Consider the following 15,692-nt stretch of genomic DNA (forward strand, 5'->3'; position numbering starts at 1 on the left):
AAAGCAAACAACACGGGTTCTCAAGAGACCGCAGGCCAAGGAATGCTTGTCGGGTCGCGGTCTCGCCCCTCGAAGCGTGAGACGGGAAGGGCCGCGCCGCAGGAAATCACCGAGGGCGGCCAGAGGTCGGAGCCCAGCGCGGCCCAGGGACCGCCCCGCTCTCCCGCCCCGCCCTCCCGAGCCCGGCTCCAATCCGGGTACCGGCGCCCTGGCCGGCTCGGCCCCTTCCGGCTCCTCCCGAAGCGGCGGGTGCCGGGGATGCTGCGACTGGCGGGGCTCCGCGCCTCCGCCCTCCTGGCCACCCTGCGCCCTCCGGGCCTGAGCCTCCGCCTCAGCACCGCGACCATGGAGCGCCCCGCCGCGGGTGAGAGCGCGCTCACCCTGGGACTGGCCTCCGCTCGTGGGGCGTGCTCGCCCCCCCCCCCGCTCCGCCTCCCAGGCCTCCCGTTGCCCCACGCCCCTCGCGGTCGCCCCTCCCCTCCCGCACCCCGACCCGGTGCCGCTTGCAGCCCTGCAGCCCGGTGCACCCCGGTTGTCAGTGCTGTTTGCTTGCAGCGCCGGTTCTTGGTGCACCACTCCGCACTGCAAGTGGCGAGGAGTGTGATCCCAACCAAGAGTTGAGGTTTCTTTTACCTCCTCGGATCTTGAGACCCATGGCCCAAAGTTTTGCAACACACCCTTTCTTAACTGTGTTAATCTCCATTAAAAAAAAAAAAAAAAAAAAAAGCAAATAGAAATATTAAGCACCATCTTGTATCATTTAGGGTTTTATTCGAGGTTTGGAAAGAAGCATTTTAAAACTGGCGCCAATATGCTGGCGCATGGAATGAACTTCAGTTTGGGTTAACTTTTGCTGTGTGCTGAATTTGGATAGGAATTAGGGGGTTGGACTTTGAGTGAAAGGAACCAAAAAGTAAGTAGGGGGAAATAGGCGTTCTGCCAGATCGTTATATACTAAATATATACAAAGCATAAGAATATTAAAATAGCGTGTACAAGCACGCTAAATATGTAAATAGTTTATATGTAAATATGAATTATGTAAATAGTGTAAGTGTTTATCATGTGAATGGAATGTCCGCATCTTGTGGAGGAGATGCCCAAAGAGATGTGTCCTTGCCTGAGACGATTTATTTTATTTTAAATTTTTATTTACGTAGTGTGGCTTCGCAGCTTAGGATCCTTTTAACATAGTTTACATCTTTCCACATAGTAACAAAGCCTAAGGTGTGTGTCTGTGTTCCTGGGACCTTCCATTTATGTAGTATTGATTTGACAATTTCTCCTTAATAATTTGGATTGTTCCCTTTTCATGACGAGAAAACGGAAGCATGACGGGTAAGTGGCTTGGTTGGCATGAAGATGAAGTATTTCCAGATACCTACTATGCTACTGCTTTTAGTAGCTAATCAAAGTAGCTAGACCACTGTGAATGACAGGCCCTTTCCATGGCTGTTTAAAGGGACCAGAAGATAATCTTTTGTAATAGAACCATATTTTATTATTCAGATAGGAAACCTATTTGGTGTGACTTAGTTATTTTTGTTTGCTTGACTTTGATGATAACGTTTGCTGAAGTGTAACTATGATTTGAATATTTGAATGCATTTAGATGTGTGATTTTTAGAGGCTCCTTTAAATACACACATTCATGGTTTTTCCTACAAAAGTAATATTCAAAGCTGAGTTTGAGGCCATCCTGGTCTACAAATTGAGTCCAGGACAGCCAAGGCTACACAGAGAAATCCTGTCTAGAAAAACTAAAACCAAACCAAACCAAAGAAAGTAATATTCACTTTAGAAATAATTCGGTACAGTGGTTAAAAAGCATTTAGCAGAGTGAGGTGAGGCTAGCATTCAGAAGTACTTTTCAGCTTTTATTCTTCCTTTTCCTAACTGTGGATCTTGGGAGCATGCAGTTTTCCATCTACTTTTTAATTTATGTTGTGATTGTCTGTTTTGCAATGCTGGGGATCAGGCTGGGGGCCCTGAGGACGCTAAGTCGCTGTTACCGCCGAGACTCACCCTTGACCATACATATCTGCGTGCTAGAGTCACTTTTCCCCGTCACACTCTTCGTAACGTTGTTGTCAGTCACTGGAGTGAGCATGCCACGCTTGTTTCTCTACTTGGCATTTAAATTACTCCCCCTTTCTGCCTTGGGCGAGGTTGTGAGGAGCCTTGTTTGGGTGTATATAATAGAAACCCTGATTTCAGAAAGAAGAACCTTAGGCCATCATCCTTGCTGCTGTCAGTGTCTGGTAACAGCTGCAGGGAGGGCATTGGTTCCAGAACTTGGGGGGTCAAGTGAGAGAGTTACTTGGTCCAGAGGGCAGCTCCCGCGTGCCTGGTGTGATAGTAGCTTCCCTCACAGCATAGTTGTGTAAATTGAGTGAGTTACTTACTCCCCAAAGTGCTTCTAGCTGAGCGCGCCTGGCAGCGAGTGCTCATTGAAATGTTGGTTGGTGTCGGCCGTGCTAATTTCCAGTTTCGCATCATCGTTGTTATTAGTGATTATTTCGACTTGTGAAAAAAGATAAATTTTGTTTCAGTGACAGACCAAACCTTGGTCGACTTGATTACTGTGAGCTACTGGGTTGCCATATAGCTCAGCCGGAGGATGGCCTCGAACTCCTTGTCTTCCTACCTGTCCCTACCTTCTTGGGATTGCAGGTATGACCCAACATGCCTGGCCTAGACGACTTCATTTATTTATTTATTTTGCAGTTGAATCTCAGCCTGTTACATGCCAAACAAGGCCTTCCCCATGGTGGTGCCCCCACCCCAAGCTTCATTAACTTTTAATTGGAGACAAACCTCACTAAGTTAGTTGCATAGGGTGGTTTGGAATTTACCATCCTGTCTTAGCCCATGAGCCCCCCACACACACCGCACCCCCTCCACCTCCCCTCAAAGTACCAGGGATAACAGGCCTGCGCTACCAGGCCCAGTTTAGTTAAGCAACATTACAGCGGCCAAAACAATGAGTCGATGGCTTAAATGCATGAGGATCAATTGTTCCAGGGCTGTTTTCCCAGAGTAAAGTCTTTACACCTGTGTAAGAGGAAGTGTGCCTGTGGTGAATGGAATTCCAGTACTTAAGGACCAGGTTCAAGGTTTCTTGAAATTTGGTTTGAGAAATGTGGTTCTATGGAACGATCTGCACTTCTCTTGACATGCATGAGACACGTCTTTGGTAGCTGAGGCAGGAGGATCACCAGTTCAAGACCAGCCTGTGGTATATGGAAAGAGCGAGTCTCACAGGCGAACCAACACAGAAGCTAGGATGTGGGGAAGGGCAAACCCTTGTTGGCTGTTGGTGAGAAGGTGGATTTGTGCAGTAACACTGTGGAAATCAGCATAGAGGTGCCTTCAGAACTGAAATAACAACTGCGTACGGCCCAGCTGTGTCACTCCTGCATATGGGCCAGCTGTGTTACTCCTGGGCTTATGCTCAAAGGATGCTTCAGTCAGTTAAGTATGCGATCCCTGCTATGGCATCCATGTTTATTCCTGCACTGTTCACAGGAGTCAGGCAATGTAACTAGCCTAGAGGTTCATCAACAGATGGGTGGAGAAAGGAAACGTGGCACTTTATGGTCTGCAAAATTCCGCAAGACAGAACTTTTTCAGGTGTAAAGAAAAATGAACTCACGACCTTTGAAGGAGAATAGATGCAACTGGAAATGGTTATCTTAAGAGAAATAAGCCAGACTCAAAAATAACTTCTCTCTGCCGGGCAGTGGTAGCGCACATCTCTAATCCCAGCACGCGGGAGGCAGAGGCAGGCAGATCGCTGTGAGTTTGAGGCCAGCTTGGTCCACAAAGCAAGTCCAGGCTTTCGAGAAACCCTGTCTCGAAAAACCAAAAACCAAACAAAGAAAAAAAAAAAAAAAAAAAAAAAACCCAAAGCCTTCTTTCATGTGTGGGACTTAAATTAAAATTTTATATGTAGATATATGTATGTATTTATGTATGCATGTTTGTAAGTCATGGAACTAGAAAGGGGAATCATGCTGGGTACGAAGAGATTCTAAATTGGTGAACAATATAGCACATAATGAGATAAATATATGTAACAGGAAGGCAGAGAAGGAAGATGGGGAAACAGCTGGGGGAAGGCAAGGTGGACCTGTTAGGAACAAAATAATGATGTATGGGTGACAAAGCCATAGCAGAACCCAATAATTTGCTAACCTCAAAACTAAAGCTATAATTCCAGTGTCATAAAGAGTAAAAGGGTGGGGGGGGGGTGGGAAGACTTAGTTATAGGCAGCATTCTCTTTTTGGAGTTAATAAGTCTTGTCTACAATAGTTGCCTCTATTTCTTTACAACAATGGGAAGCAGATTGTATTTTAAGTTCTTGGCTTCTGTCAGTTTTGATATAAAAAAATTGCATTTAAGTTTAATATACTTTATTTTAAAAGGTGGGGTTTTTGGCCACTATTGCATACCACCGTAATCCCTGAGAAGGAGTTCAAGGCCATCCTTGGCTACCTGTTGAGTTTGAGGCCGGCTTGAAGTATAGGAGAGCTTGGAAGCAGACATACAAACAAACGTAAAAGATGGAGAATTCTATAGAGTAATTCTTTTTCTTATGTTGGTGGGTTTCTAGGTTTGATTTTGGTGTGTGGGATTGAACGCAGGGCCAGGCACAATAGGCAAGCGCTCCGGGGCTGAGCTGCATTGTCATCCCTCCATTTCTTAGTTTTTATTTTTATGCCCTTTAATTCATCCCGTGAAAACGAGAAAACCTGCCGTGTTCACGGACTGCTATTAAATACCATTGTTTTCATGATTATCGAGACAGCTGTGCTACAATGACATAGAACCACGCCCACGTGTGTACTTTCTTTGTCCAGGCATTCAGTAAATATTGGCAGGGTACCTTTGGGTGAGCTAGCTCAGTGCTAAGAGAGGAAGAATCGGAGGGGAACCAGCTGGGCTACTGAAGGATCATTGGGGAGGGTGACCACGTTTCCTGATAGACTCTGAAAGGTCTCCGTTCACCAAGTATGCTGTTTAGGGCCGGGTAGGTAGTTTGGTTTCTTTAGAATCTCACAGAAAGGACAGACAGGTGGACAGCTGCAGCATCGTGTATTCCTGTGGACCAAAAGAATCCCTGGGTACCTGGAAGGAGTTTGAATCGCTAACATTTGGTAGTGGCGGCCTTTTGACTTCACAGTTGATGATAATGTTTTAACCGCCGTCTATTGTTTAGAGTGGATTCAAGGGATAGGAAAAGTGAGAGTTTAGGCAGTGGTTTTCACACTTCCCTTGCTCATTGGAATCACCCAGGAGCTTTTAAGGAATTCTGGAGGCTGGTCTACACTGCTATAGACTTGGTTTATCTGGCTTGTGGGGGGGCAGGGAAAGGGGCCCATCCCTTGATGGGTTTGGTACCCATCCCTTAATGGGATCTTCGCTGCCGCTGTGAGCGTCTTCTTGGCTTTATTGAGCGGACTCACTTAGCGTGAGCTCTGCTTGCTCAGTAGTGACGCTTAATTGATCTTATACCAAGAGTTAAACTGGATCAAGGACTTCTTAAAGAATGACTTAATTCACCATGTTGTTTAATGATTCTCCTTGGCAGGGTTGGAGAGATAGGTCAGTGGTTAAGAGCATTGGCTGCGCTTCCTGAAGACCTAGGTTCAATTCCCAGTACCAATATAATATCTTACAACTGCCTGTAACTCCAGTTCCAGGGCCTCCCACAGCCTCACACAGCTACAACAATGCACAGAAAACAAAACAAAAATAAAATAAACCATCAAAAAAAAAAAAAAAAAAAAAAAAAGTCAGGTGTGGTGGTGCACACCTGTAATCCCAGCAGGCAGGGAGGCAGCAGAGGCAGGTATGTATCTCTGTGGGTTTGAGGCCAGCCTTGTCTGAAAGAGTGAGTCCAGGACTACTCAGAGAAACCCTGTCTCAAAAAACAAACCAAACAAACCAAATGATTCTCCTTGCCTTCAGAATGTTATCAGAGGCCAGAAGTCGGTTTCCTCAGTTTCATATATTGTAAAGAATGTGTGCTGTAAGTGTTCGTTTTAAGTGGCAAATACTGTAAGGGGAAAACAGGCCTTAAAACACACCTAGTCTGCTGCACACCATTGCTTAGCAACACAGCCCACTCTAGAGTATGGGTTCTTTCACGGTCATGGGGCTGCCTACTGCTCCTCCCTCACACCCTCTCCCCCAGCATCGCAAGAGGGGGCCATACCTCGTGTCACTAGCCTGGGAAGAGATCAATACTCAAAATTTGAGTATGCTTTCTACTGAGTGTTCACTGCTTTCCCGAACAGCAGTCAAGAGAGAAAGTTGAGCAGAGAACAAGATTCTGACCACATTCCTCAGACTCTGGATGCTGACCCCACCCCATGCCCTGCCTCTTTGGCTGTGAGAACCTGAACCTCACCCCATGCCCTGCCTCTTTGGCTGTGAGAGCCTGAGCCCCACCCCACACCCTGAACGCCCTGCTCTCTAGAGCTTCCCTCTAGGCACAGCAGTGGGAATGGTAGCCAGCTTCTGTACCATCATGAGGTTGGAAAGTTGTACTTGAAGCCATCGTAAGTCAGAAGCTTTCCATACAGCACGTAGACATGAGAAGTGGTACTGACATGTGCGTATCATACTGGGAGTATTTCCTGTCAATACATGCTTGGATTGAGACAAAATTAGGAGAGATATAGTTGGGTTTATTATTTTTTTTTAAAGATTTATTTATTATTATACAATGTTCTGCCTGCATGTAACACACAGTAGAAGACAGCACCAGATCTCATTGCAGATGGTTGTGAACCACATGTGGTTGCTGGGAATTGAACTCAGGACCTTTGAAAGAACAGCCAGTGCTAGCCAGTGCTCTTAACCTCTGAGCCATCTCTCCAGCCCCCTAGTTGGGTTTATTTACTCCGCACATTCTAGTTGCTATGCAGTCGTCTTATGTGTTATAGGTAGTTATATATGCATGTTTAATTGCATAAGTACTTTATTATAGGTATTGCTATTTAGAGTCAAGATCTTAGTCCATAGCCCAGGCTGGCTTTGAACTCAGCATTCTTCTCTCAGAGCTATGTGTGTGCTCCCATGCCTGACTTACAAGTGCTCTTTTGTTAAAGTTTTTCTGAGTAGAAGCTGTCTGGTGGCTGATGTTTGGGTTACTTGTTAGTCCCTGTTCCAGTAACTGATAAAGTGCTGGGTTCGCTTTTACAGAGAGCAAATGCCTCTTGCTTTATATATCATATATTGACCCACTGCCATGCTGGCTCTGTGATTTGGCCACCCACTTCAGACCCAAGCACGTTTGTCTCATTCTGTCATTCAAATCCCCTTTCCTGAGTCAGGCTGGTACCCTGACTCAGTGGCTTTGGGAGAAGGACAGCAAGACAGGCCAACAATAAAGCATTGACTAGCTGAGGGGTAAACTGTTCCTATCAGAGGTCACTGTTGTTTATCTCATGGTATAAAGATGTCTATAGTTGCTCAGCAGTGAAGAGTACTGGCTGCCCCTGAGTTCGATTCCCAGCACCCATATGGCAGCTCAAAACTGTCTGTAATGTAGTCCATAGGATCCACTACATTTTTCTGGTATGCAAATGTACATGCAGGCAAAGCCCTTATATATAATAAATAGATATTTTTAGGTGGGTGTTGGTGGCACACACCTTTGGGAGGCAGAGGCAGGTCGGTCTCTGAGTTTGAGGCCAGCCTAGTCTACAAAGCAAGGTTTATTTTATTTTATTTTATTTGTGTGTGCTGGTGTCAGATCTTGGAGTTACAGACAGTTGTGAGCTGCCATGTGGGTTCTGAGAATTGAACCAGCAGGCAGTGCTCTAAACCACTGAACCGTCTCTCCAGCCCCCGCAAGTTTATTTTTTTAAGATTTATTTATTCACTATTTATACAGTGTTCTGCCTGCAGGCTAGAGGAGGACACCAGATCTCATTACAGATGGTTGTGAGCTACCATGTGGTTGCTGGGAATTGAACTCAGGACCTTTGGAAGAGCAGACAAGTGCTCTTAACCTCTACAGAGCAACCTCTGCAGCCCCTACAAAGCAAGTTTTAAGATGACCAGGACTACACGGAGAAACCCTGCCTCAAAACAAACAAAAATAAACAAATAAATAATATCCTTGGTAAAAGCAGTTAACGTGTAACGTTCTATTTGCTCACAGTAACAAGAAAAGTACATTGATACTGATTAATGCAAATGTTTGGTGACTTCCATGACGTATATGACTACTTAATGGGTGAGCCGGTAGGGCAGATCAAAGGAAGAAGTGACATACCACTGACAGTGCTTCTCCTGCGGAGAAGACTGAGCCTTCTGGGGCCAGAAATCATGTTGCCTCAGCAACACAGTTTATCGGGGACTCCTTAGCTAGTTTCTGCTGGATGTTGTAAATATTATTTCAACCATTTGCTCTGGGTCTGCGCTTCTCTCTCTGTGTTGCTTAGTCATTCAAACCCGAAAGCATGGCTGTGACAGTGTCACTATCTGGACGGAACAAACCACACAAAGGGTTTTTGACTGTGCTGTGGTTTTTGTAGAGTTTGCCCAAGAACTCATAATGCCTAATGGTTTATTAGCGTGTGTGGGTATTCGTGATTGACTGTAGTTTCCTGTGCAGTTTGGATTCAGCTTTCTCTTAAAAGGGTGGTACCTTTCAGCGCCAGCCTCCAGCCAGCCAGCTGCCATCCTCCGGAGACTGGCAGTGCCCACTCAAAGAGCACCAGGGCTTGTTGACTGTTGCTGTCCCTTCCTAGGAGGAGGGGTAGGCCCCTGGGCTCTCATCTGTTTATCCAGCCATTTCTCCCAGTCAGCTGTATGCAATCCTGCCATAATTGCATATAGTCTCTCTTGGGTTTAGGGAAGAGGAGAAGGCAGAGGAGCAGGAGTGTATATATTTAAAAGCAAGACCAGTGTTGCCTGGGCCAGCATTGAACTCATGCTGTACAGAGAGATGTGAAGTTGAGAGCGTCCTGCCTAAGTCTCAGCTGTGATTACAGACCTGAACTGTCCTGGTTTGCAGGCCATATTCTTTCTTTCTTCCTTTTTTTTTTTTTTTTTTTTTGTTTCATTATATATTTAGTTTTTATTTATTTGTTTTATTTAGTGTGTGTGTGTGTGTGTGTGTGTGTGTGTGTGTGTGTGTGTGTGTGTTGCTAGGGCTTAAAACTAGGACCGTGTTCATATGAGGGCCTATACTTCCCCAATACCCTGTAAGACTAACATTTATTTATTATTATTAAGATGATGATGACAATAATGCACAGGCGCATGCATGCATGTCTGTATAGTGCAGGATGCAGGTCCTTAAAGACTCTAGAAGAGAGTGTGATGTCTCCAGGTAGTGGGTAAGTGGCTAGATGTGGGTGCTGGGGGCCTGACCCTAGGAAATGATTCTCGAGCCATCTCTCTAACGCTGCAAGCCGCCACCTCCTTCACATTTACTTATTCTCGTTTTGTGTGTATGGCTGTCTTGGCTGTAAGTTATGTCTGTGAACTAGATGTGTGCAGTGCCTTCAGAGGTCAGGAGAAGGAGTTGGGTCCTCTGGAACTGGAATTAACAACAGCCTGTTAATTCCAGCATGTACGTGCTGGGAACTGAACACAGGTCCTTTGGAAGAGCAGCCAGTGCACTTAACCTCTTGAGTCATCTTTCCAGCCACATAAGCCTTATCTAATGGAATGTGTGCTGCAGTTACTGCATTTGAAAATAGACAATTAGAACAGAAGGAAACACATGGTTTTGTTTTTGCTTTTAAATGATACACTGGTTGAAAATTATGTACATATTCCATAATTTTGTTACGTCCAAATGACATAGGGGCATGGTGACTAATGTAGGGGAGACCACCAACAGATAAACTTAGCAATTAACGTATCTGTTCACGTCTTTTCTTCCTTAATCCTCCACCCATGACACTGTGGGTGTTCTACTCACAACAAGAAAACAAAAGCCAAACATGAAATGTGACTTTTAGTACGTGGCATGGGAGGGCTGTTACAAAACGCAGTGAGAACGATTTGCTTCTCATTGTTGAATTAAAAAAAAAAAAAAAAATGCATGTTAGAGCCATCATATATTTAAATTGTTGTTGTCTATGTGGGAGTCTGTGGTGTATGTTGTGCACACCGTGGTCTGTGTATCAAAGTTGGGGAGCAATGAGAACTGGTTCTCTCCATGTTTGCATGAGTTCTGGGATCCAACTCAGGTTGCCAGAATCTCGTGGCAAGCCTTTACCCACAAAGCCATCTCGCTGGTCTCTTGAGTTAAGTATTTTTTAACGAGATTTCCAGTGTTAAATGTAATGGTGGAGTGGAAGAGTTTATGGAGGGGGGAAAAGGCAAGAGCTTATACAAATTAAAAACAGAAAATGGGAGTGGGAAGGAGTGGGAGGTAAAGTGTAGGCAGGTATGGGAGGAGGGAGAGAGGGAGAGGGAGACTGTGGTCAAAACATGCTGTTTACATATGAAAATGTCACAGTGAAGCCTGTTATACATAATTAATATATGCTAATAAAAACAAAACAAAACGGGGTAAAACTCCCCCATATAGCTGATAGTATTGAAAATAAACATGAGAGTGAGGGGGCCTGGTTAAGTAAACCTAACTGACCTCATCATAGGCTCTGTTTCTCCAGGCTAGCATACCCTGAGTTTCTGTTCTCAGAAATAGAAACTTTGGTACAGGGAAAACCACAGAGAGTGGACATCCAGTCAGAATTGGCCAGGATATCTGCCAGTTTAAGTGGGCATGGGGGGTGGGTGGAGTGAGGGGGTTGGGGAGGTAGGGGAGTGGGTGGGATGGGATGGGGGGCCTGGGGGCTAATTCATGATGAACTCCTGATTCAGCACCACCCCATCCTCAGTGCAACTGGAACCAAGCTTCTGATTTACACCAATAGAAATGAAAATGACCTAATTGTATCTGGAATTCCCCTAACTGAGTTTAAAGAGAGCCTGCAAGCTCACCTTGTGGTCACCATTGTGCCTAAAGTGGTGATCCCAGCATGCTGGATTTATGCAGAAATAAACCCTTCTTGCTGTTTGCGTACTATCTGGGTCTGGGGTCTTCCTGCAGTGTGTCCCAGACCCTAACAAAAGGACACGGTAAACAAGCAAACAAACAAACTTTGTTGATTTGTTGTCAAAAGAGATTCAAAAAATATAGTTTTTAGGATTAAGAAAATTTACCATAAAAGATGGAAGATTATTGATTTACTTGTCATCTGTGCCAGAGTGGAAAACTGTGTTTTAGAAAAGGATTAAAGCCATAGAAGCTTCCTGTTTAATGTAAAACCGTAGCTTTACAAACAAGACTATGTTGGAAGAGCCAGTCATAGCCTTTCTTTATGGAGGTTACTATGTAGTGAATTACTTAGCCGAGTTGTTTTGATTTTAGGGCTGGAGATTAACAAATAACGATTCAGTAATACTTGTTTCTTTCTTTTTTTCCTCTCTCTCTTGTTTGTTATAGGAGAAATAAATTCCAATGAATGTGGAAGTGTGTTAAGAAAAAAGGAAGTGCCAGGGGAAGCAGAAGCCAGCACTGTGGATTCTCTGATGGACATGCCGTTTGCAACTGTAGATATTCAAGATGACAGTGGAAGTAAGTGCTTTGTTAGAAACCAGTGGGCAATACATTTAGTTAAGCCTTTCCTCTTTACATGTGTTCACTTTACATACTTTGGGTCCGTTCATATTGTACTTGTGGCGTCTGTGTCTGGCCGCTGCTGGTGCGATCAGTGACTACCGTGCACCAGGAAGAAGGACTGCGGTGCGTTTGTGGCCTTGATGCAAGCAGGATTTTTTTTTTCTCTTTCTTTTCAGCAGGATTTGGTATGGTTTTTACCATAGCAACACTATCTATCCATGTAAAATGGGGCCCAGGCCATGCTACTGAAATCTGTTCTTAATGATGGAGCATTATACCACTCTTTGATACTGTAGGTCTTAGGAGCTCTAAAACTATTTGAGTGTTAGCCTGTCTTTCTTCTGAGGGAACATGGCTTTCAGAGTCTACGCTCCAGTTTAATGCGTGGGTCCTGGGAGATAAAGGGAGAAGCAGAACTGTGTTTTCAGTTTTGATTATTGACTTTTCTTCTTGTGTGACTTTGGTCATTTAAAGTTTTTGAGTGGGACTTTAACTGAAAAAAAAAAAGCACATTTAGTTCCTCATTGCCTGCCTCATAATGAGGCTGTGCCAATCAAGAGAAAATGTGTATAAGAAATGAGTTAAAAATATGGTGATATTCTCATAGGGTATCAAGTCTCTTCTTGGCAACCTGCTGTCCTTCCTCTGAGTGCCACCAGGTCCCCCCTCCAGGGGGCATGGTCAAATGTGAGGCACCAGAGTACGTGAGAAAGTCATATCACACTCTCCACTCAACTGTGGAGAATATTCTGATCATTGGCTAGATCTGGGTAGGGGTTTAAAGTTTACCTGGTGCCTTAGGACAATATACAGGGGGAGGTAATCCCCCTCAGTCACAGTCATAGGGGAGGGGAATAATGGGAAAATGGGGGGGGGGAGGGAGGAATGGGAGGATACAAGGGATGGGATAAACATTGAGATGTAACAAGAATAAATTAATAAAAAGAAAAAAAATATGGCGATATACAAGAGTTACTTTAAAAACCTTCGTGTGTGTGTGTGTGTGTGTGTGTGTACAGTTGTATGTGCTGGTTCACATGTGTGCATATGGAGGCCAGACAGTGACATTAAGTGTCTCCTTTAATCCCTTCCTACCTTTTGTTTTGTTTTGAGACAGAGGCTCTCATTGATCCTGCAGCTCACTGTTTTAGCTGCCTGTCTCTGCTCCCCCCAAGGCCTGGGCTCACAGTCATATCCTGCTGGTCCTGGCTTTGATGTGATACACCAGGGACTAAATACAGGTCCCTATGCTTCCCCACCGAGCCGTCTTACCAGCCTTCAAAACACACTTATACCAAGAATGAAAAGAAGACATTTCACTGGGTGAGGCAGAGCCAGGCAGATCTCTGATGAACCACCAGATGTGGGTGCTGGCAACCTCTGGCCCTTCTTTGGCTTTCTCCTGTGTTTATGGGAAGTTAAATAGTGTTCTGGTGCTGTATAGACAACAGCCTTAAAATGCCAAGTGGCTGGTGCAGCTGGGTCCTTTGGCTTTCTTGGGGTGTGGAAATTGAGGGTTAAGTGCTAAGAGATTCTTGTTGATAGCAACTCTGACAGAGCCATGAGGAAAGTCATGCTAAGGAGAAAGCACTCCTCCTGACATTTTAGATGATGGGTTGTCTTTACGGGGTCTGGTTGGCTGAAATGGAGTTTTGCATTTTTTGGGGGGGTTGTTTTTATTTAAGAGGATGCTTTGCTAGAAATATATAGGAATATTAAATGTAAGAAATAAACCATAAATGTATATATGAAAGAAAATCTGATGCATGGTTAGGAGATAGAGCAGCCTGGATTACACCTTTTATGGTTGGTTAGGCACCGTCTAGTAGACACTTGAGCTTGCTGAAGAGGGCACTAGGACTCAGGTAGGTTTCTCCTCTCTATAAGAGAAGCACACTGTGGCATAGCTGGTGAGAAATCCAGGAAACATCCAGAAAATGTTCAGAGTTGCTCTTTGCCTCTGACAGTGGTGTGGGGGTTAGCATGGGAGAGTCATTTTGCTCATGGAAATAGCCCAGTCGGCTTCCCACAGGAGATGGGGGAGAGCTTCAGGTCACCGATTCTAGTCATTTGAGATGGTCAATTCTTAACAATCAAGGAAAAGTTTAAAAACTTACATTTATTTATCTGTGTGAACATACATGTACATATATATGTATATATATACATATATTTATGTAAGTATGTATGTATGTTTATGTATGAGTGTGCACACATCAAAACACATGTGTGGAGGTCAGAGGACAACTTGAGACAATTGGTTCTCTCTCTCCACTATGTAGATCCTGGGGATTGAACTCAGATCATCAGGCTTGGTGGCAATACCTCCTAAGCCATCTTACCAGCCCTTAAACTCACTTAAATCAGGATCCAAAAGAAAACATTTCACTTGAGGAGGTAGAGGCAAGCTGATTGCTTTGAGTTCAAGGCCAGCCTGGTCTACAAAGTGAGTCCAGGACAGCCAAGGCTACACAGAGAAACCCTGTCTCTTGGGAGTGGGGCAAGGGTGGGGGAGAAAAGAAAAGATTTCTTTCCTGCCTGTGAAGTTCACTTCCATAGAAAGTACCAATCCTCCTTTTATGTTTTTGAAATTTGTTTTGTTTAGATGTGTGTGTTTTCAGACAAGGTCTCACGGAACTCAGAGTGGTCTCACAATCGCTGTGTGACAGAGGCTGGCCTTGAACTTCTTGTCCTCTTGCTCTCAGAAGCACTGGCGGCATGAACACGCAGCACTGTGCTGCCTTCCTCACATAGAGCGCTAGTGTAATTATTGGAGGCTTTTGAGACAGAGGAAATTACCACTTTATTACCATTAACTAGTTAAATTATACTTAAAAATTTTAAACATATCAAACTAAATTCATCTGAAAACTTTTGTATAGAAAAGACTGTGTCTTAGTATAAACAGATATCTGTGAGTATTCAGTATCAGTTAGAAAGAGATAAATTATGCTCTGTGTCCTTTATAGAGTTAGTTGGGAGTGCAAGTACAACATACAGTAATATGTCATGCATGACACATGGCGTGTTCTAAGATTTGCTTTATTGGTTCTTTATGTGTTTGTGCTGTGAACATCATGGAGAGTGCTGCAAACTAAGATGGCTGTGATGCCATTAGGTCATTTTTTAATTAAAAAATGTTTTTATTTTTTTACGATAGTGACTCCATGAGGAGCCCAGTTGGCCTTGAATTCAGAGTAGTCCTTCTGCCTCAGCCTTCCCAAGTCCTGGAATTACAGGTGTGTATATATACTCCCAGCCTACTTGAAATAAAAAAAAAAAAAAAAAATCTGCTTAAATAACAAGAAAGGAAATATCAAAACAAACTCTAATTTATTCTCAGCATTTTAATTAAGATCAAGTGTGAAAACAACCAGACCACAATAACAGATGGAACACTTGATTAAATTAATTTCTCTTCTAATTCACTCCTTTGTAGTTTTTGAAGGAATAAATAGAGTCGAGGAAAAATTAGATAATTTACATAAGATGACATGTAGCGATTTTATTAAAAAAAACAAACAAACAAACAGAAGCCTGCCATTGAGAGTAACAGCCTTTGTCAATGACATCAAGTTTGTCAGTTTACATTAAGTGACTGCTGAATTCATTATGAAAATGAACAAGCATAACAAATGAAGTCTCTGGGTTTACAAGCTATGTTTCCATGGACGACTTTTGACTGACCAGCAGGATTGCCATAAAATAATCTGCTGAAAGATCCAGGGCGCGTGGCCGAAGTTTTCTGCATTCTGAGACTTCAAGTCACCAACTTTTAATAATTTTATCTGTAAGCTAGGTGATGGTGTAAATATTTGCTTTTCCTCTTTTCATGGGAAGCCATCAGATGGAATAACAGTCTGTGACCCCAGTGCTGGAAGGAGAATGGAGACCAGGGAGTGAGAATGCAGGGTGATTCCACTGTGTTCTCACTGTATCACTGGCAGATACAAGCAGACTCTCTGCAAACAAGAGGAAGCATGGCAGTGGCTCAGTGTCACCTGGGGTTGACCATGGCAACAGGACACT

At 44.0% G+C, this 15,692-nt stretch overlaps 1 protein-coding gene across 1 annotated transcript in view; it reads left to right on the top strand.

Moving 5' to 3' along the window:
- The first annotated feature begins 216 nt into the window (after positions 1 to 216).
- The window catches only part of Akap7 (A-kinase anchoring protein 7), a 116,010-nt gene continuing 100,534 nt past the window's right edge, over positions 217 to 15,692 (top strand). The window contains exons 1-2 of the mRNA XM_051164049.1: positions 217 to 364; positions 11,487 to 11,618. Of these exons, the coding sequence (XP_051020006.1) occupies positions 259 to 364; positions 11,487 to 11,618 (238 nt within the window). The 5' untranslated portion in view covers positions 217 to 258. The remainder of the gene's footprint in view (positions 365 to 11,486; positions 11,619 to 15,692) is intronic.

The sequence above is a fragment of the Acomys russatus genome, chromosome 21, assembly GCF_903995435.1.
Source record: "Acomys russatus chromosome 21, mAcoRus1.1, whole genome shotgun sequence".
NCBI classification, from domain to species: domain Eukaryota; kingdom Metazoa; phylum Chordata; class Mammalia; order Rodentia; family Muridae; genus Acomys; species Acomys russatus.